The 25,476-nt window shown below is 38.8% G+C and overlaps 1 protein-coding gene and 1 long non-coding RNA gene across 4 annotated transcripts in view; one reads left to right on the top strand and one right to left on the bottom strand.

Annotated features, from left to right (window-relative positions):
- Positions 1–23,221, top strand: part of LOC114660765 (apoptosis regulator BAX-like) — a 138,757-nt gene extending 115,536 nt beyond the window's left edge. Inside the window, exons 5-6 of the mRNA XM_051933563.1 lie at positions 22,207–22,311; positions 22,428–23,221. Of these exons, the coding sequence (XP_051789523.1) occupies positions 22,207–22,311; positions 22,428–22,529 (207 nt within the window). The 3' untranslated portion in view covers positions 22,530–23,221. The remainder of the gene's footprint in view (positions 1–22,206; positions 22,312–22,427) is intronic.
- The window catches only part of LOC127529583 (uncharacterized), a 369,736-nt gene that overhangs the window by 80,827 nt on the left and 263,433 nt on the right, over positions 1–25,476 (bottom strand). The gene's annotated exons all lie outside the window — the stretch shown is intronic.

Raw genomic sequence — 25,476 nt, 5'->3', positions numbered from 1 at the left:
GTGTTCGTTCTCGGTGAGCGGACACTGCAAACAGCATACTGTAGTGGAGGTGACTGTGAGGTGGGCTGGTGATGAACCGCCCCTCGCCGCCCCCATTCATTCTCAATAGCAAGCCTGTTTGTACTGTTATGCACATAGCAGGAAGTTGTGTCTTGTCAGTACATCAGACGTGTTGATAGGTGCCTTCCTGCTGTGATAACGTGTACAGTGCTGTGCAGAAGAGTTCATCTTAACCTTTTGTCTTCACCCTTCAAGAATGTTTCTGAAACACAAATGATGCAAGTGCTGGTGATACAGTAAAGAAGAGAAAAACCATCACCATTGGAAAATAAAGCAGAAATAATTAAAAGGTCAGAGAGAGGTGATACTCCATCACTCATTGGCAGAGCACTTGGTTACAGTCGGTCAACAATAGCATTTATTAAAATAATGTACCTGTTCCGACTTTCATACAAATTCAACTTAAGTACAAACCTACAGTCCCTATCTCGTATGTCTCTCTATTCTGTGGTTTCTATTACACACCTGAAAGATAGAGACAATATATGTGACATTTTGAAGAAATCATTTTATGACCTGAATAGTACCAATCAGAAAACATCATCGCATTAATGCAATATTATTTGAAAACGAACAGCATCAAATCGGGTGTGAATTTATACTGGCGCTGTTAGTTAGAGTCAGATCTGGGTGGGGGGCCCGAGGGAGAGCGTGAAGTGTGCGAATTGCAACAGGTTCACATGTCGTAAATGTAGGAAGGACGGTCCTTGCATGTGTGTGAACTGTTAACATTTGAATTTGATGATTGCATATAGTGCTGAACTGACCTCTCTGTACTGTTCTTTCCTCTGCATGTCCTGGAGTACAAAAGAAACGCCACCATACAACAATATGTGGGGACTGGCAAGATTGGGAAAAAAAAAGAAAAACACGCAGTCACTGATTACATCCGCAAGATGTTATACGAATGAATATGAATAATATGAATAATGTTGCATCAATGCCACAATGTTTTCCGAAATGTACCGATCATAAAATAAATAATTCCAAATATCATATATACCTATGTCTCTGTGGGTTTTTTTTTTTTTATCAGTGTGGCTTTGACATCATGGACCATAAGGTGCATACTAATTCATCTTGAGCCGGAACACTCAATAAAACTGAATAAAAAAAAAAAAATTCAAGTGACGATGAAATACAAAGAAGGCAGATTAACCAGTGTTTGTGTGTCAGCTTTTATCCCTCCAGATCAGAGAATTTCCAGTTTCATTGTCTCAAAACACCACTCACATCTACAGTTATTCCCAGTTTCAGATAAAAAGTAACCATATCAGATCTGGGGTGGGGGGGATGTTGTATCGTGATCATGACTGAGAGAATAAAAGTGAAAAAAAAAAAACGCTAACTTTTACAAGTACTATAAATTTTCACTGGCTGTTACAGACAAATCAAATGTATGTTTTTATTGTATAATATTAACAACTAGCCAACGCCGCATAATTATTTATTGATGGGTGAACACTTCCTGAAAGACACAGTTGTCCAAATGGGGTGGGTTTGAGGATACGACTGTGAGTGAATGAAAAGATGGAACTCTGGAGAGAGCAACATACAATTGTCCATGACTGAAAACTGGTTTTGGCAGATACAGGCATATCTTTTTGAAAGTTTGTCCCTGCGCCTTATTAATTGTCATTGCAAAGGCCAATCTAACAGGAAATTGTCTGCGTGTAAAAGTAAAAGGCAAATTTGAATCTGATGGGGTCAGGGAAATCCGGGAAATATGGACAGTTTGTGAGGTAGCAGCTGCGATTGTTTTACACTCTAGTACATTGCGGTGAATGCTGGTAACAGTCAGTCTAGTGCCTTTACAGAGACTTCTTGCTGGCATGAGGTTTCTGAGAAGAATGACGACTGAACCAATTTTAAGTTTGAGTTTATGCGGAGGCATGCCAGTGGGAGTAAGACTGCTAAGAAATTCTTCGGGGAATGAAAGTTGATGTGCGGGATCATCTGTGACGATGGAGTCAATGCTGGTGAAAGTTACTTCGTCGGTAGGGATAAGTTTCAGTACCTGTTCATTAAGGTGTAGCGAGTCTTCATTGGTGACGCTTAATATAGCTCACGTACTGAGTTGTTCCGGAGTCACAGTTGAGAAGTCGATGTCGCCACATAGTTGTTGAATGGGATCAGAAATAAAAGGAAAACAATGTGAAGGTAATGTTGCAGGTGTTCTGTTTTTCCCGTCTTGTGAAATCTTGTTCGTGAGGAAGAGCTGTTATATTTGTCGTCAGTGTAAGTAATAATAATACATTTTATTTATATAGCGCCTTTCCCATGCTCAAGGCACTTACAGAATATAATAAAGAACGGCAGCGTATAGAGTATATAGCATTGTACAAACCAGATAAATAAATAAAGAAGATTAAGACAGTGAATTCTGAAAAAAAAAGAAACAGACAACATAATTGATGGTCTAGCACACACACACAGGTTACATTAGCATCTTGACAGAGAAGTAAACTGAGAGAAGGGTAATAAAGTCAAATAGAGCTAAAAGCCTTCCTGAACAGATGAGTTTTGAGTTGTTTTTTAAAAGAATTCATGGAGTCAGCCGACCTGATTAATTTTGGTAGGTCATTCCAGAGTCTGGGCACTATACAGCTGAAGGCCCTGTCACCCATGGAGTGTAGATTAGTGAGGGGCACAACAAGATTGCCAGAATCAGAGGACCTTAGTGGGCGGGCAGGGCACATAGTGATGGAGAAGGTCACTGATGTAGTTTGGTGTGAGGTTATTTAAGGCTTTGTAAGTTATCAGTAGGATTTTATATTCGATTCTGTAAGACACAGGGAGCCAGTGGAGACGGAGCAGGATGGGTGTGATGTGCTCGCTGCTGCTGGTTCAAGTAAGGATTCTTGCAGCTGAGTTTTGAATAAGCTGGAGCTGTGATATAAGATTAGAAGGGGCACCTGTCAGTAGGGAATTACAATAATCGATGCGGGATGTGATAAAAGCATGGACACGTTTCTCAGCGTTAGAAAAGGAGAGGAAGAAGCGAACATGGGATATGTTACGGAGGTGAAAGTAAGAAAGTTTCTTAATGTGATTTATGTGGGCGGAATAAGAGAGGGAGGAATCAAAAATGACACCAAGATTTTTTACAGTAGAGGCAGGTCTGATGAGATCACTGCCAAGATAGACTGGGAAGGAGCTCATTTTATTAAGTTGCATTTTAGTCCCAATTTGCAGGAGTTCAGTTTTATTGCAATTTAATTTTAAAGAGTTCTGCTCCATCCAGGTTTTAATTTCACTAAGGCAGGTTGTGAGCTGAGAAAGCTCTGATGAAGTTCCACTTTTAACATTGAAGTAGAGTTGAGTATCATCTGAATAAAAATGATAACCCAGTCCATAGCTACGGATAATATGGCCTAGGGGAAGCATGTAAATACAGAAAAGCAGAGGACCGAGGACAGAGCCTTGAGGGACTCCTTGTGTGACTGGCGCTGAGCTGGATCTGCTCTTGCCAAGACTAACAAACTCATGCCTATCAGTCAGATAGGACTTGAACCACTGGAGGGCAGTGCCAGAGATACCCAGCATGTTCTCCATTCTGGACAGTAGGATGTCATGTCTGACAGTGTCAAATGCTGCACTGAGGTCTAACAGAATTAATATGCTGGTTTGTCCAGAGTCTGCTGCCATAAGCAAATCATTGGTTACCCGTAGCAGAGCAGTTTCACAGCTGTGCCGCGCCCTGAAACCAGACTGAAAGGGTTCCATCAAATTATTAGAGGTTAGGTAATTGGTGAGTTGGGAAGCTACAACACGCTCAAGAACTTTTGACAGGAAAGGTAAGTGGGAAATAGGCCGGAAATTGTTAAGATTGTCAGCATCAAGACCAGACTTTTTTTAACATTGGGGTTACAGAAGCAATTTTAAAAGTGAGCGGCACAGAGCCAGTGTCAAGGGATGAGTTTATTATTGTTGTAACAGTCGGGATTATGGCATGAAGGCAGGATTTAAGTAGTGTGGTGGGGATGGGGTCCAGTACACAAGTAGTCGGCCTCATCTTACAAAGCAGGTTATTAACAGACGCAGATGTGACTGGTGAGAACTTAGAGAGGGAGCTGGATGGAGTGGGAAAACAGGGAGAGATATAAACTGATGATGTATTTATGTTAGTTGAATTATTTAGATCATTAATTTTGTTACGGAAAAAGTGGAGGAATTCCTCACAGACTTCAGTAGAAGAGGTAGTTGGGCCAGATGCGGGTTCGAGTAGTTTATTAACTACAGAGAACAGAACCCTTGGGTTATCGTGGCCACTTTCTATTATTCTGCCATAATGGGTGTTCTTGGCAGAAGTTAGTGCTTCTCTGTAAGCTCTTTGGTGGTCAGAGAAAGCCTGGATGTGCATGGTGAGGCCAGTCGTACGTGACATTCTCTCAAGGCGTCGGCCAGCTGCTTTAATAGATCGCAATTCTGAGTTATACCAAGGAGCTGAACGTTTAAAGGAAACCTCCTTATGTTTTAAAGGAGCTGTTTTATCTAATGCTGAATGAAGGGCTGAGTTATAGTGGTCAACAAGACTATCTAGTGTTGGTGGAATAGGTGAAGACAGTAAAAGATCAGAAATGGATCCAGAAAGGATAGAGGGACAGATATTTTTAAGGTTTCTGTAAGAAATTTGTCGTTTACAGGTAAGAGGAGGGAAAGGCAGTGAAACAGTAAAAAATACTGCTTTATGGTCAGAGAGTCCCAAATCAGTGCTGTAAATGTTGGCAACAGATAGTCCAGAAGTGCAGATCAGAATCAATATATGACCGCCAGAGTGGGTTGGAAAATCAACATGTTGTGACAAGTCAAAGCAGTCCAGTAAGGATAGGAATTCATTCCTCAGTTTAGATGTGGGGATGTCAATATGGATGTTGAAATCACCAAAAAGAATAATTCTCTCTAATTGTATTTTGGGGGACGATAAAGAACAATGAGTGAGACAGGACCTGATTTCATTATTAGTTTAAGAGCCAGGCACTCAAAAGACAATGGACAGTCAATTGGGATTCGTTTAATGTTTAAGTCAGCTCTGACAATTACTGCAAGCCCGCCGCCTTGTCTTGAGCTGCGAGGCTCTGTGTGGAAAGTGAAACCAATTGGAGTTACCTCTGTGAGAGACGCAGATTAGTTTGGTTTTTGCCAAATCTCCGTTAAACACAGAATATCAAGTTTGGTGTCAGTGATGAGTTCTGACAGCACCAATGCTTTGTCATTAAGAGACCTCGAGTTTAATAGTGCAATGTTAGTTAATGAGGCTTCTTTTTGCACAGAGCCGCGATCAGGGTTTAATTCCACATAATGTAAATTTGGCACACTGAGACTTCTATTTCCAGGGTCATGAGAAAGACGGCATATTCCTGAGCAAATGCTGCCGGTGGTCTTTTCATTCGCAGCCCGGCGGTGGCGGCGACCTGACCCGCGATGTATATATTTCGGGTGTTGCAAAATACCGGCGTCTTTTAGGATGTTCCAGTCAGACCATTTGCTCTGGACAAACTGTTTAATAAGAAGGAGTTTGTCATGAGAGTATTTTAGCATGATACTGGGCAATACTTATCTGAATAGCACTGGAGAAGCAGCACAGCACAGCGGAACCGGTAGGACAGGTGGGTGTGGTAGCGTAGGTGAGCGGCGATAGCAAAGCAGCAGAAAGCATAGCAGGAGGAGGTAGCAGGATTTGGAGGTTCCAATACACAGCCACAAGGAGTAACGCTTGGTAATTTCAGGCGTGATCGCCCCGGAGCCAAAAGCCAGGTTAATATGAAAATCAGATCAGTTTCCAGTCATAGAGTACTGTAAGAAGAAACGAGAGCAGATCAGCATAGCGAATTTAATATAGATCATCCTGAGGTCCTAGATTGCCAGGTACAAAGAAGTGTTCGTAGGTTCTTGTCCCGTGATCCACAGACTCAGCTGTTCCCAGTCAAAGTAGAGTCCATAAAATCTGTAAATATTAAGCCAGATCCATACAAGTACATGCATGTGACACCACAAAGGCTGCTTGTTAATGCAACCAGTGACAGTAAGTGCTAGAGTTGGCGGGCAGGGCTCTGGTGTGCATACCCCATGACGCGGGAGGAGGGTTAGAGTTGGCGGGCGGGGCTCTGTCTTGCGTGTGCACGTATCCCATGGTCGGGCGACTTGGTGGATTATATATAGAAAAGCAGCCGGAACCGAAAAGAAAAATGAAAAGTCAACGTGGCTCAGAGGTGTGCATGTGGACTGTAGCAGAGACGAAAGCGACTGAGGCGGTGTTTGGTGAGGTGCTGCGTGCCTTGAGAGCGAGGGTGGACTCGGGAGGAGGGTTAGAGTTGGCGGGCGTGGCTCTGTCGTGCATATCCCATGGTCTCTGTCTTGCGTGCCATGGTCGGCTGCTTAGTGAATTGTTGGTGGCCGTGGCTCTGTCTTACGTGCGTCTTGCTTGCCATGGACTTAGTGAATTATATACAGTATATAGATAAGAGCAGCTCGCTACTCAAAACGGTAAATTTGCCAGGCAGCTGGTTTCAAACTCACTACCTCTATACAGTGATCCCTCGCTATATCGCGCTTCGTCCTTCGCGGCTTCACTCCATCGCGGATTTTAAATGTAAGCATATGTGAATGTATATCGTGGATTTTTCACTGCTTCGCGGATGTCTGCTGCCTACAGTACGTGCACTTCCTCATGATTTGCCCATTTGAATTCAAACAAGGGACGCATTTGACTTCAAACAAGGGGCGCTATTGGCGGATGGCTAAGAAGCTACCCAATCAGAGGACACGGTTAAGCTCCTGGGTGCTGACTGGCTCAGCGACAGGGAGCGCAGAATTCGATTTCACTTAAAGCCGGCATCTCATCTCATCTCACTCATTCAGCATCAACGTTTTGCTTTGTGCGTGCTGTAGTCAAGCTCTTCGTTATGTCTACAAAGCGATCTCCTGCTACTGGGGCCGTGCCGAAGCGCCAACGGAAGATGCTAACAATTGCTGAAAAGGTGAAATTTTTGGACATGTTGAAGGAAGGGAAAAGCTACGCCGCTGTAGGACGCCACTACGGTATCAACGAGTCCACGGTTCATTATATTAAGAAGGAGGAAAAGAACATACGATCTACGGCTGCAGTGTCCTTTAACCAGGAGGCGAAACGAAGTGTAAGTGGATGTCGTAAGGCGGTAGTCCGGATGGAATCTGCGTTAGGGATTTGGATCGAAGACTGCCGGAAGAAAAACATCCCCGTGGACACCAATATCATCCGACAAAAGGCCAAGCAACTTTATGATAGGTTTGCGGATGCTGGAGATGCTCCAGACGATGACAACCCTCGACCTGGAACTTCTGCTGAATCCCCCAGCGAGAGCCGTGAATTTACTGCCAGCAAGGGCTGGTTTGAAAAATTTAAGAAAAGGTTCAACTTGGCCAGTGTTAACCTGCAAGGAGAGGCTGCCTCCGCAGACAAAGCCGCAGCCGAGAAATTTGTCGCCGACACGTTCAAGACGATTATTGAGGAAGTAGGATATCAGCCTGAAACCGTGTTTAATATGGATGAGATGGCCCTATTTTGGAAGCGGATGCCGTCTCGTACTTTTATCACGAAGGAAGAGGCAAAAGCCCCGGGGTTTAATGCGCACAAAGATCGCATCACGCTGGTCATGTGCGCCAATGCTGCGGGCTTTATGATAAAGCCTGGGTTCATTTATAAGTCCAAAAAGCCCCGAGCCCTGAAAAATAAGAATAAAAATCTGCTGCCTGTGTACTGGATGCACAACCCGAAGGCGTGGATTACGAAACGCCTAACGTCGGATTGGTTTCACCAATGTTTCATCCCGGAAGTAAAGATCTATCTGGCAGATAAAGGGCTGGATTTCAAAGTCCTTTTACTTCTGGACAATGCTGGAGGTCATCCCTTGGATCTATCCTACCGAGGTGTAAAAATTGAGTTCTTGCCACCAAATACAACATCACTGATTCAGCCAATGGATCAAGGAGTTATCCGGGCTTTCGAGGCATTGTACACAAGGAACAGCCTGCAACACATGGTCGAGGCAATGGACACGGACGATGACTTTTCCCTGAAGGAGTACTGGCGTAAGTACATGATCACATCGTGTATGGTGAACGTGCAGAAGGCCCTTAATGATATGAAGAAAGACACGGTTAATGCCTGCTGGAAGAAATTGTGGCCAGAAATTGTGTGCGAAAAGAAGGGCTTTTCTGCAGAAGAAATTCATGACTCAGCGGTTGACAAGGCAGTCACGCTGGCAAAACTGCTAGGAGGAGAGGGATTCAACGACATAACCAGTGATGACATCAATGAGCTGCTCGATGCCCACTCCGAGCTGCTCAGCGATGAAGATTTGGCCGAGATGACCAAGTCAGCGAGCGAGGAGGAAGATCAAGACGACCCGGCAGAGGAAGAAGACGCAGGCCTAACTCTCGAGCGTCTCGCGACCATTCTACGAATGGCAAAAGATCTGCAGACATCCGTTGAAGAATGGGACCCGCAAATGATTCGTTCTCTGCAATTTAAAAATGCTCTTGACGGCACCACGGAAGTGTATAGGAACCTCTTTACACAAATGAAAAAGCAGCGCCAGCAACTGCCCATCACGATGTTCCTTACACATAAAACACTGCCTAGTACGCCTTCAGTGGAAGAAGACGACGGCGCTGCTACACAGTCGCGTGAAGAGGCTCCTTTACAACAGCTGTGACAGTGCAGTAAATGTCATCGTTATCTGACAAGTTGGTGAGTACCCAAAACTATTTTTCTACGTACTTAGTACAGTACATGTATGTACGTTTATTGTAAGTGTGCACACATTTTATACAATTTTTTGCATTGCATTTTTTTTTTTTGCATTGTAGGTATTTATTGCCGGTGGCCTGGCTGTAACAAATGTGATATCGGAGACGCTCTACAGTTTCTTTAAAATAGCATTTTGGTTTTATGTACAGCATTTACATGTTAGATTTTTCACGTATTTTTATATCACCTACTCAATTACAATATGTTTAAAACTGTTACGTATTAAATAAAACTCATCAATGATATACGTTACGTATGTTTGTGAGTACTGTAGTATATAAACTGTGTTTACATACATAATTTCAACAAATCTTACCTAATAACTAAGAGAATATAAAGGGTTTATGCTGTATAACTGTACAGGGAATATTTATAAACCATGTGGGAGAGTTTATAAGGACTTAAAATATATAAAAATAACCATATAAACATATGGTTTCTACTTCGTGGATTTTCTCACTTCGCGGGTTGCTCTGGAACGTAACCCCCGCGATGGAGGAGGGATTACTGTATTATAAGTCAGCGGATCTGTCGTACTGTACTGGCACCTTTTGTGAAAGTTTTTATTTGATCTTTGGACTTAAGCCTTTACACATTATACAGCTCATGTCTACATTTTGTTATTTATTACTAAAACATGAAAAAGTTTCTGTTTTAACAATGTCTTTACACAGTTTGTTGTTGACACAAAACACACATCAAATTATTTCCCCATTCAATTCCGGGTAGCTCACTCCCAGATAATCAATCAAGGCAGGAACTGGGAGAACTTCTTGCCCGTTCTGAGGTGGTGGGGGGGATGGTATAGCAGACTGCTTGCTGCTTGAGCTTATTGACACATTTAAAAGAGAAAAGACGCTGACGAAGAGGTGCAAAGGGATTTAAGGTGGGCCGGATTTACGAGTTTTTTGTTGGCTCTGGTAATTCTAGTGTTAAAAAGGTCATTTAACAACCAAGCGGTATGATCCTTGTAAAATTCCTGAGTTGGCAATATCTCTACAGAACTACAGGTAAGTAGGTGAACAGAGTCTGCCAACTAGTCAAAAACTAAACATACTAATGTGTTTTTGTATTTATTAATTTCTTTTTTTAGTTTACATTCACATCTTGAAATACATGATATTGTGAAAATAATCTGATAGCAGAATTATGTTGTAAAATATGTGTCCAACTTTTATTCAGTTTTTCTCTTTCTCTGGTGAAGAGGTGGTGCTTAGAGATCTGCACCGGCAATCCGAAGGTTGCCGGTTTGAATCCCATAAATGCCAGAAGCAACTGTACTCCATTGGGCCCTTCAGCAAGGCCCTTAACCTGCAATTACTTTGTCCTGGGTATCCAGCCCTGCAAGCAGGACCTCCAGCTTTCAAGGGAAAATTTGGGGGTTGGTGGCAGGATTGGCACTCCAGCCACTGAAAAAAAAAAAAAAAGTGTCACCAGTTGCACGGCTGTACTCTGGTCCCAATCCAGGTAGTTTGTCATGTGGTTGGTGTGACAATGTGTTGTATCAGTGCATTCTCTCTCTCTCTCTCTCTCTCTCTCTCTCTCTCTCTCTCTCTCTCTCTCTCTCTCTCTCAAAATAGACAGCTGAAATATCATACATACTCTTTTTGTTCTTAAATTTGGCCATATCATGCATATTTTTCCTACCTTGCATCCAGACCTTCCAGGATAGGCTTCAGGATTCCTGCAGTTAAGGTCTGGATAAGCAGGTTTAGAAAATGTATATATTGTTCCTAATCTCAGATGCTGTTTCTGTTGTTTTTGTGGTTTTGTGGTCAATACTCCTATTACCTGCTCTTACTCTGCTCATCAAGAGTTTACTATTCTTATGCAATGGCTGTTCAAGTCTCCCTTCCCCTAATGATAACACTACATGCTTTTTTTTTCCTTTGTTTCTCTTAATACAGTTAGGTGGGGTCTACACACTGATTCAAGCCTAAGAGCTCTGGTTTCCTAAGAATCCATGATTTTCATGATCACATGTATCAAACACAGTAGAATGTGTTCTGATTTTTAATATTTTTTCAGGCCTGCAGGTAGTAAAAGTCTGTCTATAAATGTTATGTGTCTAAGCTGGAATCCAATATCAATATGGCTGGTAGAAAATGACAAATGTGTGCGCCCAACCACACATACTGTTTCCTGTCTGTAAGAAAGCCAGTGATTCAATGGCAGTTTTAATTGGGTGCCTTTCCTATGTAGGAGCTTTACGGTGATTGTATTGAAAGCAGAGCTAAAGTCCGCAAACAAGATCTTTACGTATGCCCCTGGCTTATCAAGGTCTTGGTAGATAAAACTCAGACCTAAATTTACTACATCATCCACAGACTGGTTGGCTCTGTATGAAAACTGAAATGGGTACAGGAAGTCTTTTGTAGCATTCTTGACATATTTCAAAATAATGTGTTTAAACTTCTTCATTACCATAGAGGTTAAAGCTACTAGTCTGTAGTTATTTAGGCCTGTGACCTTTGATTTTTTTTGCTCCTGGAATAATGGTGGAAGTCTTGATGCAGACAGGAACAATGCACTGATCCAGAAATTTGTTGAAAATGTCTGCAAATACTATAGACAACTTGTCTGCACAGTGGCTAAGTGTGAAAGGGGAAATAAGGTCCACGCTTGCAGCTTTTTAAATATTTTGCTTTTTGAATACGCTGCAGATGTCTTTTGCAGTGATAAAAGGAGGGGGAAGCTGAGAAGAACATGAGTGTAGTGTTGTAACAGTGAGACCATCCGGTAGATTTTTGTCCCATTGTCTTTCAAAGCAACTGTTAAACTGATTTCACTAATTAGCCAGACTGGGAACAGCAGAACTAAAATTGGGCTCCTCTCAATTCGGAGTGCATCATTATGAAAAATTGAGGCATAGTAGTGCTGGGCGGTATACCGGTTCATACTGAAAACCGTTTTTTATTTTTGTTATGATATAGATTTTTCTTATACCACAACACTGGTTTAAATTGCCTAAACGACGTTCAGAACGTGGCGCAGCGGGAAACTGTTCAAGGGGGGGACCTTTTTCACTTGTACACCGCTAATCACAAAGGTGTTGCGTGGGGGCTCTTTTTCACTGCTACACCGCTAAATAGGCATGCAACAGAGTACATACGGTAGTGTAGGTAATGAGGTGGTGAAAATGGACAGAAAACATTCCGAAACTGGAGCTGACGATAAAGTTCAACATGAACATGATGACACAGAAGAACTTATGCCAAAAAAAGGAGTCATGTCCATTGCCTGGAGATACTTTAGTTTTAAAAGGTTGGATGTGGACCATTATGTTCAAATGTGTAAATACTGTTTCTATACTACTGGATAATACTGCAAGCCAAGTTGTACTTGTTTTATTTTTTTTTTTCTATTTTTTTCCCTGGGTACTGTGTAATAGTGTGACGACATGTTGACTTTATTTTCGACATTTCTATTTTATTCTCGCCATCTACGTCAAGATTAAAGTTGACATGTTGACTTTATTCTCGTAATTTGTCATTAAAGTAGAACATCATAAACTAAACTTCATCGTAAAATGAATATTTAATTTCCTAGATTTTCTCAAACCCCGTCATAAATTATATAGCACATTAAATGCTTTGTGTTAAGTGTTCCCCGAGCCATGTTAAATCGGTACGTGCTACTTAACTCTTTTAGGGCTAATTTTTTTTTTTTGTTTCTTTTCTCCCAGGGCTGAATATTTTTCCAAAAACTAACATTTTTTAAAAAAGAACACAAAGCAATTGTTTAACATATCAAATCAACAAAAAATATTTACTTTTGACAAATGTTACTGTCACATGTTATTTCACATACATATCACATACATTTTACACAGCAAAGTCTGATCTCGCTCAAAGCAGCCAATTTCAGTCATTGCCACATTGCACTCCTTACAATATGTGTTGCTTTGGTGCCTATTTTTCAATTGTCTGTTGCTGCACTTTCTCACATATATTGTTAGTGTGTACTGTAGAGAGACAAGTCACCCATTTGCCATCGTGCCATGCCACTGCCACCAAGTTTTCTGCCTGCATGAAAACCGTATTGTCACTTCTTTTCATCTTCTGAAACTTTATGAACTTTATGTATGGCATTATAGCCTGGCTCACCCCGTGGGATTTGCTTCTGTTTATTACAGAAGTGAATAAAACTTTGCAGCAGCACGTACCTAAGCCACCAGGGGACAAAACACGTTTGGACCAATGCTCCCTGAAGTTATATCACCAGTTCTGCCCCATCTCTATTTGTAATGCCACAGCGCGCTTCATCTCGTCTTTCGTTGTGGGTTTCCACTTTGAAAAATGAAAATGCGATGCAAACGCAGCCCGCGATTCAAAAAAAATCTCTGCCTACCTGTTTGTCTCGTCTGACAGTAGCTGAAAAGCAGCATCAGGAGAGAGCAGCCTGAAGTACAGCAGCTGGTGATCTGTCGTGTCCAACAGCAAGCCATGCCGTTTTGTAAACTCCGGTAGCCAGATCGGCTCTCAACGGATCAATGTCTGTGTATTTATCCCATGCGAACCTTGCCGTAGATGCATCGGCTGCGCGAAGGCACTCAACTGGCAGCAGATCCACTGGCGCGGCATCGGCTGGTGTCTGATCAGCTGATGCCTGCTTCTCACTCTCTTGCTCGATCTCCTGATCACTGCCAATAAAATCCGATTCTGAAAAATCAAGAGTCCGACTCCGCGATAATGCGCAAAATATCGTCTGCCGAGTGTTTTCTTTTCTGCACTTGCTTCGCTGCCTTTTCACATGTCGGTGCCATCTTGCCTTTGTTTACATTTCGCAACTCACGCACACGCAAGGTTTAGTTGCCGAGTCAACGAGTCTAGCATTCCTCCAAGCACAGAGGGAATGCCTGTGACGTGACAGTGAGATTTGTCGCCATTAACAGCTGATTGTCGCCCCCTATCCCTGGATGTCGACTTTTGTCGACATTAGCCTTCAACCCCTCCTGTCGACAAAAGTCGACATCCGCCCTAAAAGAGTTAAACTGACTTCCTCCGCACTAAGAGGAGGCGCTGGCAGCGATTACCGCATAGAATACATTCACTTCATGATATTCATGCTCTCTGAACATTTAGAATGCTAAGATAAATACTTGATATAATTTTCATGATGAAATGCATTATAGCATGTATTAATCATGTGGGGGCACGGCAGCGTGGAGGTTGCACTGCTGCCTTGCAGCAAGGGTGTCTCGGGAGTACCCTGCCCTGAATTTGCATGTTTTTCTGGTGGGTTTACTCGGCGTGCTTCAGTTTCCTTTCAAAGTCATGTAGGATGTGGGGTTTTGTTATGCTATATTGACCCTGCTAGTGTATATTTTGCTCGTTTTCACCCTGCGATGTGCTGGCAACTCGTTCAGGTTTTGCTTCTGCCTTGCACGCAATGCTTACTGGGATGGGCACAATCCTGATTGGATGACATAATTAAACATGTATAACGAAGATTTTTTTAAAGTTCTGAACACTACGTGGGCTAAGTTTATATCTAGTTTTAATTCGACAAAGACTTTTATCATGTGGTGATTGGTTATGTGGAGAAAGAAAAAGGAAGGATAAGAACTGGGGTTTTTGTACGTCAGACAGACAGCATGCATGCAATAAAGAAAGCCCGTTCAGAAGAACATCCATTGAATTCTGTGTTCGTGTCTCCAACCACCAGATCACAAGCCCAACATTTACACAATTTTTAAGTTAAACCTGTGCGATACCCATTCATACATCCAGTTTTTTGGAGCCTCGTCACACCTGCCATAAAGTTCTCTACACTGAACATACACCTGGGGACCCCTTACTGCGAGAGAACAGCACTACTGCCTCACTACCGTGTATGTTTAATACCTGCTTTAATGCATTTCATCCTGAAACATATCAAGTATATATTTTAGCATTCTAAATTTTCAGAGAGCAGGAATATCATGAAGTGAATGTATTCTGTGCGGTAATCGCTGCCGGCGCCTCCTCTTAGTGCGGAGGAAGTCAGTTTAAGAAGCGTAGTGATTAACTACTTGGTCGGGGAACACTTAACACAAAGCATTTAATGTGCTACATTAACTTATGATGGGGTTTGAGAAAATCTAGTAAATTAAACATTGATTTTAGGATGAAGTTTAGTTTACAACATTCTACTTTAATTATAAACTATGAGAATAACTGCGGTGGGCTGGTGCCCTGCCCAGGGTTTGTTTCCTGCCTTGCGCCTTGTGTTGGCTGGGATTGGCTCCAGCAGACCCCTGTGACCTTGTAGTTAGGATATAGCGAGTTGGATAATGGATGGATGGACTATGAAAATAAAGTGGAAATGTCAACTTTAATCTCAACAAAATCGTCAAAATTAAAGTGGAAATGTCGAGAATAAAGTCAACATGTCGACTTTATTCTCGACATATAGTTTTTTTTTCTTCCCAATGTCCGTATTTTTTTTTCTTCACCGTGGCCCTAATGCGCTTCCGTAGGGCTATACCACAAATAGTATTATAAATGCAAGTTGCAGTTTTATTATTTATGTATATAGCTTAGCTTGAAGCAAGGTCCATATTAATGCAGTTTGCCTAAATTATGGTTCAGTTGGTAAAGATGTCATCACCAAGTTGCACTTGTTTTATTTTTATTTGGTGAATACTGTGTAATGCACCTGGGCTTGAAGTAATAGTGCAACTATCAGTAATAATACTATTATTTATTTTATTGTTATTATTTGTTTAAATATTATGCAGTTTAATAATGGTAAAGTTGTTTAAAAAGTCACTTTAACGTGTCAGTGGACAGAGATTGTTAACATTAACAGAAAGTGTAGTTGGTTTACAAAAAATATTTACTATTTATTCCTTTTCTAAGACATGTTCAGTGTAATACAACTTTTGACAAGCACCTCTGGATATTTTACTAAGTCTAAATGCCTCTTTGTATGGTTGAAAATATGTTGTCAAAGTTATAGTTTAAGTTGTTTGCAAAATTTGTTCAATAAAAAGGTTCTATATTTTGACTGCATCTGTCATGCAATGTGATTCCTTCTTTTCATTAGTGCCACTTCCTTGATAACTATCACTTTATGGGACCATGTAAATGTGCACATTAAAATGTTTTTTTGTACAATGCTCATGACAGTGGAATAGGTTATTCTTAGCCAGTTTACTGCAGTAATTGCAGTGGAAAATGTGGGTAACATCCACTCATGCATGGGAAAAAAAATACCGTGATATAGAATTTTGGTCATACCGCCCAGCACTAGGGCATAGGTGTGCAAGAGAGGAAGTTTGGCCTAAAAACTCGCATCCCCATACCAAGTTTTTAAAGCATATTGAATAAGGGGGCCTAAGTGAAAAAGGAAGCACTTCAATTTTAAAGAAGCAAAAATGAAAAGCAGACAATTGCTGGCTCACAGCCATATTCGTTTCAGTAGGTAAGCAGAAGGGGAGATGTAGTCCCAGAGAATGTAAGTATGATGATTAAATTCTAAATCTGACATAGATTAGGACTCCATTCGGACCATCATGGAGCAGTGTGGAATATTTCATTATGAGGTCTTCTGCCATTCCACAAAAACTGTAAGAGGAGAGATTTAGTATGTATCAAATGTTTGGGAGGTGAAGGAAGAGGAATCTTAGAAATGATTAAATTTATGTGGGGAAACATTCATTTAAATAGATAAACAAGACTGAAAGGGTAGTGATATTGTACTTTTGAGAACAGTTATAATTTGAACTTTCAATATCCTGTATTGAGCTGGAGATTTCTGTTCTAACATACACTGCCTGGCCAAAAAAAAAAGTCACACACTCTAATATTTCGTTGGACCGCCTTTAGCTTTGATTACGGCACGCATTCGCTGTGGCATTGTTTCGATAAGCTTCTGCAATGTCACAAGATTTAGTTCCATCCAGTGTTGCATTAATTTTTCACCAAGATCTTGCATGATGGGTGCATCACTTCATCTGCCTCTCTTCTTACCCTGATGCGCCCATCATTTTGGAACAGGGTAAATCTGGACTCATCAGACCACATGACCTTCTTCCATTGCTCCAGAGTCCAATCTTTATGCTCCCTAGCAAATTGAAGCCTTTTTTCCAGTTTGCCTCACTGATTAGTGGTTTTCTTACGGCTACACAGCTGTTCAGTCCCAATCCCTCGAGTTCCCTTCGCATTGTGTGTGTGGAAATGCTCTTACTTTCACTATTAAACATAGACCTGAGTTCTACTGTTGTTTTTCTTCGATTTGATTTCACCAAACGTTTAAGTGATCGACGATCACGATCATTCAGGATTTTTTTCCGGCCACATTTCTTCCTCGAAGACGATGGGTTCCCACTATCCTTCCAGTTTTTAATAATCGTTGGACAGTTCTTAACCCAATTTTAGTAGTTTCTGCAATCTCCTTAGATGTTTTCTCTGCTTGATGCATGCCAATGATTTGACCCTTCTCAAACAGACTTAACATCTTTTCTACGACCATGAGATGTGTCTTTCGACATGGTTGTTTATGAAATGAGAAGCAACTCATTGCACCAGTTGGGGTTAAATAACTTGTTGCCTGCTGAAAGATAATTGCCCATGCAGTAATTATCCAATAGGAGGCTCGTACCTATTTGGTTAGTTAAATCCAGGTGGCGACTTTTTTTTTTGGCCAGGCAGTGTATTTGATTTTGTTGGTTAAAGAAATCATACAGGGAAGAGCAGCATTTTGACACAGGTGATTCAAAGGCAGAAGGATTTATTTTACAACCTGAAACAGCTTCACAGGAAATGAACAAGTCAAATTGATGTATAATGGTAATGTTTAAAGAATACTGTGTATGTAGACTGAAGTTACTAAATCTGCCTGGCAGAGAGATACTGTTAAAGGTCCAAGATATACTTTAAATAGAAGAGGGGGCAATGGGCACCCCTGTCTGGCACCTCTGTTTAATTTGCAGGGGCAGTATATAACCGACTTTTTGTAAACAATTGCAGAGGATGAGGAGAAAAAGGGGGTGTTAACCATAGTAATAAAATAGTTTCCTAGTCCTGGGATCGTTTATGACCACAGTGAGTTGGGCCTTAGTTTTTTAAATTTAATTTCAACTTTCCCTTTCACTGCAGTGTGATCCATACACAGACCACAGCATAAGTCTCCCCTGCTTGCCTAAGCAACATTTTTTCCAGCAGCACCCAAAGATTTTTCTAGATGGTTTCCCATCCAAGTACTAGCCAGGCCCAAACATGCTTCATTTCAGGTGGATTAGAGGTGCAGGTGGTAATGCTGAATTTTTTGGAAGTTACAGTATTTTAATTAGTTTTCTTTAAAATTACTCCTATGCCTTTCACTGAAAGGATATGGAGGAATATTTTGACAAATTAAATAAACAAATCACTCTATTATAAAGAAAAAAAACTTGCGACGAGACAGGATCTTCTGAAGAGAGACAGATTAGAAGAGAGACACTTTCACGTCCCGCGACACCGTCCAGTCACGTCATACTGACATCCTTGGGAAGCAAGTCACGCCGTACTTACAACCATTTTCAAACAAGAACGTGATCATCTAACCGCTCTGTTACATTATTAATCCATATCTAAAACTTGAAGCTAATCATCTCTTCTTTATTAAATCTAATCAAGCAAAACTTAGAATGGAACACATGCAAAGTCCCATTGATCACGTTCAAAATTAAAATACCAATATTTCACACATTCAAAATAGGTAAAGCACTAATATTACCATCATCATATCAAGGTAGTCCAAGAGCATTGCAACAGTTATATTATGTTGTAATGGCAATATCCGAACTATTGGTAGGCCAGATTTATTTATTACAATGATGTGCAATCCACAATGGCCAGAAATCCGCAGATTCTTGAGAACAATGCCACTGGTTACATCAGCACTAGAAATTCCCACTTTCGTAAATAAATTGTTTTACCAGAAAGTTTTATTTTTATTGAATGAACTCGAAACAGTGTTCAGTCAAATCAGAGCATACATTTACATGATTGAATTTCAAAAACGGGGTTTGCCACACATGCATTTATTGGTTACTTTGCAAAATAAATTATTAACTGCTGATGATGTAGATCGCTTTGTCTGTGCTGAAATTCTAAACCGAGAAACCTATTCTGAATTATGGTACAAACTCATTAAACATATGTCTCACAGACCTCATTTAAAAGATTAAGTATGTTGGGACTCGAAAGAAAGTGTTTTAAAGAAATTTCCAGAAGCGTTCGTTCATACAGCAGATATGACTAAGGCTGGCTTTCCTGATTATTGCCGAAGAGATAATCGTCACAAACAACAACATACTTATCACGTAAAGAAAGATGGTAAAATTGTGATGCTCGATAATTCAATGATTGTACCATACAACCTGTATTTGCTCAAACGATTTGATTGTCATCTTAATGTCGAGTATTGTGCATTGGTTATGAGTATTAAGTACATCTACAAGTACATTCATAAAGGGCACGATAGAGTACGCGTATCTTTATCGAAAGAACAGTCTCAGGACAAAGTTCAAGCATATTTAGATACTCTGTATGTCAGTGCAGTGGAAATTGCCAATGCACGGTCGAAGTCATTCAGTTGAATTATTACCGATTCATTTACCAGGTCAGAATATGTATTCAATATGAAGAGGGCAAAGAAGCAGAAGCTTTAGAGGTAGTAAAAAATAGAGAAAACGGCTCTTTCTATCATCAATGAAATGTTAGATGCAGAAGATTTAACGATGCAACAATTTAGACGTCCACAAGAAATTAATGAATCAGAGGTAAAGAAAGAGATAACAGCAGACGAAAATTTATCAGTATGACAATAAATAACAAAATATATTGGAATATTTAAATATGTTTAATGTCTGTTTTTGTTACTTACAGTATGTCTATGTATTTGTAAATTATTCTGTACATTTTTTAATGACAACATACACAATTTGAAATGATAGCTGTCATCTTCATCCATAAAAGTTGAGAGTGTGGGCTGTAATAAGTACTATTTTTTGATTGATGAATTGTCAGTATTGTGTAATGTTTGGCCCTCAAGTACAATATTTAAAGCAGACACTTCACAAGCCAAATTCTGAGAAAATTATGAGTTAAGAGCTTCTGCAATTAAAGTAGACACTTTGTGCAGTAATTGCGGGCAAATTTTGGTTGCACTTTCAGTATATCCACCACCAACGGGCAAAGTCACAACTTTGAGCATGCTTATATGGACTACAGGATTCCCAAGGCTAGCAAAGTGTCAGGTGTTAATGTGGCGCTTGGTGGCTGAAGATGTACGTCCATTTATATCCATTGACAATTTACCAATTAAAAATCTACTTGCTAGCGCCCATCCTCATGATTTTGATGGATTAATGGGATAGTTTTCAACTGTTGTGTGCAGTTTTCATATTGTGTGCAGTGTCATTGAAATATTAATTAAATACATTAAGAATTAAGCTACGAAAAACATTTAATTATTTATGCTTGCATATCATTTTGTTGTTTATTGTGACATTACACAATACATTTATTTATTGAAATATTCATTTATTAATTTTTATGTTGGAGAGATTCCTCCAATGAAGGATACAATAAATATTTCTAAGATCAGTTTTTTAAAATACAATTATGCAACGTGATAATTTGTCCCTGAAACATTTGCTGTTAAGTGAAGTAGTTTATTAAAAAAAAAAAAAAAAACTAATTAGATTATCAGAATATATCAGAAGAAACAAGAAAATACCTTACCTAAAACATTACTGAATACATCCACTTGGAAGCAACAGAGGTTATAATTTCAGATCTTAATTATGTATAGATATTTATCATACATAATAAAATACAAAGATCTGTTATACGGTTACTCGTGAACTGCTGGGATTACAACCTTGACATTGGTCTTATTTGAAAACTTATGACCTGATACATTCTGGCAATTAAAAAAAAAATATTCAGGTAGTGGCAACCTCAGCAAACTGACCTGTGCTTGTGGGTTTATATCAAGAAAGTAATCTCAAAACCAAGTGATATGGGGGAAGGAAAAAGAAGAGCAGCACCATCTGCTCTGCATCAAGTGCAGGAGAATGCAAGGGCATCCAAGGTGAAGAAATATATTCTGACAAATGCGTTGAGTGTTTACTGTTGTTTATGTCTAGTCTTTGTTGAGTCACACAGCCACCTCCCATAAGAAGACAAGCTGCTGATACAGAATGTAGGGATGACCCAGAGACAGAAATTATCACATTAATGTTCTAGAAGAACTGAAAGAAGTAACTGTACAGAAAACATAAATATCAACATCTCCTTGTCCTCAACTTAGTTTTTATTTGATTTTTATTTTTGAGCTATGGGTCTGCATGTTTCACTAATAACAATAAATGTAGGCTGAGCATTATTTATTCTTTATTACAGTTTTTTTTTTTTTTTTTGCTTTATTTTTCTTTAGAAAAGGATATGTGTTCTCTGTTGACTATGACTTACATGGGTGAAATTTTAACCTAGACAACAGCCACTTAGTAAACTAAGCTTTGGTTCAAATTGCAAGCAGTCACAAAGTAAGGTATGTGTCTGTAGCTGGTTTGCACAGAATTGCCTTTCAGCTAAAATGGTTTGAATGTGCATTCAAACTTTTACAGCAGTGGTAGCAGCTAACCTTAGCTGCAAAGGAATTTGTTCTTAGCATCATTTTACTTTTTCATATGTGCACTAGGAATCATCAGTTGTCCATAGATACAGGCAGGAAGTTTGTCTCTCTGTATTTGCAATTCAATTGTTCTCTCCTCCCACATCCCACTCATATGTGATCTTTTGAAGTTCCTTATTGGTCTATTCTGGCTCATACAAATAAAATTCAGCATCAAGGTAAATATAATATCATCATCACAATTAAACATATTGGTTGTATATAATAGCATGTTTGGATAAACTCCTAGGAAAATTAATTTTTTGTGAGAAAGAGTATAGTCGGAGTGCTTGAATTGCTGTCAAGGTATGTTTGCAACGGCAGCATTCATGAAAATAGCTACTAGAATCCATTTCCCTGGGAGAGAAAGTTTGTCATGTATATTCAGTGGAGTAATGGGAAGAAGGAAGCTGGACTTGTTTAAAAATTATATAGATTTTCTTCAAATATAAATGATATTTTTGTGAAAAAAAAAAGATATGCATGTTCACTTTTCCAAATATGTTTGCTGTTTAAAGACATGAATTAGTACTCAAGAACATTGTTGTCTTCTTATTGCACATACTCGGTAAGGTTTAATGCCTTTGTTCATGTTTTTTTCTCCCTCTTCTCCATTGAGTGCACGTGTAAGCCACTCATTGGAGTCATTGAACTGTTTATTTAGCCCATGCTAAATATCTCCACTGTTTATCTGGAATTTTCATCAGGCTTTAGTGACAAAATTTCCAGAAATGGTGAGGACAATCATCACCTGGACCATTGACTACCTCCATGAGCATTTGCTGAATTGGATCAGGGATCAGGGTGGTTGGGTGAGTACTTATTACTGAGACAGTTATTTTTCAATATCACTTGATTAATGATTTAGCTACACCTTTGCATGTCTGCTTTTCTTGTCTCAATTATTGCTGTTGCTTCTTTTTTGTAGGAGGGAATACGGTCATATTTTGGTACACCTACCTGGCAGACAGTAGGTGTTTTCTTAGCTGGAGTACTTACCACAGTACTTGTCATTCATAAAATGTCATGAAGATGGAAAACCTAAAGGAGTGAGGGGAAAGCTACGTTTAGTTCTATTGGTGATTACCAGCAACAAACAAAACAGCTGAATTTGCTTGTCAGTTACCAGAAAGTTAGAAGTCAGCTAATTTCAACAGATTCAACTAATCCTGGTTATTTTTTTTTCAACAATCTTTACTTTTCCCTCTCTATTCCTCTAAATCTTTAAATTCCTTTAATTGGTGGATGTCATGGATACAGATGGACTGCATGTCATAATGAAGACCTCATAATTATCTTAGAAACTTTTGTAAAAGATTTGAGTCATTGGTTTGATGCCACATTTTAGTTTATTTTATTTTTTTGTTTACAAATCCAGTTGGGTGGGCTTTATTTTCAGTGCAGGTAAATCTTGAAGAAAAACATGTGAAGAAGACTTTTCAAACAGTGCATTGCCGCAGATTGCGGTTGTGCCTTTTTGCCTAAAGATGATGTCTTGGAACAATGCACCCCCCAAAAATATGTATTTTACATTAAATTTGCATTGTAAAATACTGTTTTTTAATTGTTCTGTGCAATTTCAGATATTGTGGCACATCAGCATTGGAATACTTGGTGGATTCATAAAGGCTATCTGGGACAACTTTTACAAGAGACTTGTTTCTGCCTTAAAATATTCAAATTGGAGACATTTGTATACAGTTTATTAAAGCATAAATTAAAGCAATACTTCACATATTTGTTATAAAAGTTGCATTTATGTACCTAGTGTATTATATGTATTATAATTGTTTATACTATGCACTTTTAAAAGTACTTAGGCAAGGGAATATCTTTTCAGGTTGTTTGATTTACATTATTGGCATGGATGCTAATAGTTCTTAATACAGGCAGCCTCGAAAAAAGAAAGAGCATAATTTGAATAGTGAAGTAAAGTACTTTGAATATAGGTTTTTGTCACTGATTTTAACATATATATATATTTTACTTTTGATAAATAGAACCATGTTTTAGGAATGTTGGGGACAGTAAAACACATGCATTTTGAAAACTCTCTTTGATCTGTTACAATCAGGATTTTACAGAAACAGACAACTGTCATTTAAATTATACATGAAATTGACCATAAGAGCAAACATGTAGTAACATTTTAGAAAAACTTTAATTTGCTGACTAACTAAAGTTGTTAATGGACTTAAATATATTAGTTTTAAATTAAAATATTTAAATAAACACAATCAAATTACAACACTGTTTGCCCCCTGCTTGATTAAGGTGCATCATAAGTCCTGTTAAAATATAAATTAACAGAAATAGAATCGGAAGTAGTGATTAATGCAGTGTTTTTCATGCTTGGTTTTGTGTATTTTTAGCATATGCAGGTTTACATTGCAAACACTCTTGTTTAATTATGTTTCAGGTATTGATGTTTTTATAACCAGTTTGTGTATTAAAAATTAAATGTTAAGGGGAAAGCTTGAAAATTTGTTTCTTTTTATTGTATTTGATATTTTGTATTTAATTTGCAATTTGCATGTTAATGTTTTACATTTATATCTGTTTACTTTAAGCAGGTAGTCTAAATATACATACTTTGCTGTAAGTGGTAATGGTTTAGCAGCTTTTCTTCACATTGTTGCTGTTTGCACATTTAACTCTTTAAGACTTGGCTTTTTAAGAGCTATGAAATCTTAAAAGGCACAAAATACTAATGTGTACACTAAAATTAACAAACTTTACTCAGTGAGACACAAATTAATGATAAGTAGGAGAAAAAACAAACAGGTTTTTAGAACACTGTTCTATTAAAGAACATGCAATATTGAACATTTTTCCTAAATCTGCTTACACTGAACTGCTGCTTTTATATATATATATATATATATATATATATATACATGACATTTATAAATGTTTTGATTTAAGTCTTATGAAGGATAGAAAGTTGATTGCAAAAAGAAAGCAATACACTTTCTTACCATTCATTTGATTATATATAGTTACCTTTACGAATTATTATTTATATAAAATTAATGAAAACATTTTTTTTTAAGAAAATTGACAGTTAAGGCCTTGTGCAACATATGAAATTGGGGCCCTAATTTGTAACTGAAAAATAACAATGTCTTTCACACTTTTGAGCAACTGGACAAGAGTAAAGTAATCAGTATTGAACTTGACAATATGTTTGGATTTTTTCATACTGCCTCCCTATATAGTTTGTCTGTTAAATAGATAAAATAATGCCAGCTGTTAAGGAAAATTATGAGTAATTGCATATAGTATTTCTATACAACATGCTGTTCCTTCATGAACGTAAGAATTTCCAACTTTTGTGTGCTAATGAGTTTAGACACACATTTCGTGAATTCCTTTACAAAAGAATTGTTGCAACAGACATAACAACGAATCATTTCCTCACAGGGACATTTAAAGCACTAAAAGAGATGCCAAATTTTATGTGCATGCACTTTTTATATTATGTTTTCTTACTTGAAATTCACCGTTTTTTAAGTAATGTTCATATTACAAGTACTTTTAATATGTTGCTGGCTAAATACAGAATCAGAAATTTTTACTAGTATCAATTTTGTGTTTTGCTTTGTTTTTTAGCCTGGTGATTTATATAAAGCTCAAGCATTAAAACATATGTTGTCTTGTGATAGATCCACAGTAATTATTTCTTCTTGTCTACATTATATAGTATATTCTTTATCACTATCCAAATACATTATTTTGAGCAAACTCATAAATTGTATAAAGAGTAAAATTTTGTACAGGTTGTTGGCACAAATGTACATTATTTCTTCATAATAATGACCAAAACATAGAAGAATAGAAGAAATGATGTTTTGGACAGATCAGTTATTAAATAGTTGCTTTACATGATGAAGTTCTAATTTGCATTTCTTTTTAAGCGAAGACTGAAGTGTACTGTAAGTGTAGCTTTGTAAAAATTAGTTTGGGATGGAGTTCCT

This window comes from Erpetoichthys calabaricus, chromosome 11, assembly GCF_900747795.2.
Source record: "Erpetoichthys calabaricus chromosome 11, fErpCal1.3, whole genome shotgun sequence".
Lineage (NCBI taxonomy): Eukaryota > Metazoa > Chordata > Cladistia > Polypteriformes > Polypteridae > Erpetoichthys > Erpetoichthys calabaricus.
The sequence above is the reverse complement of the archived record's forward strand: the minus strand, read 5'-3'. Positions and strand labels throughout refer to the sequence as shown.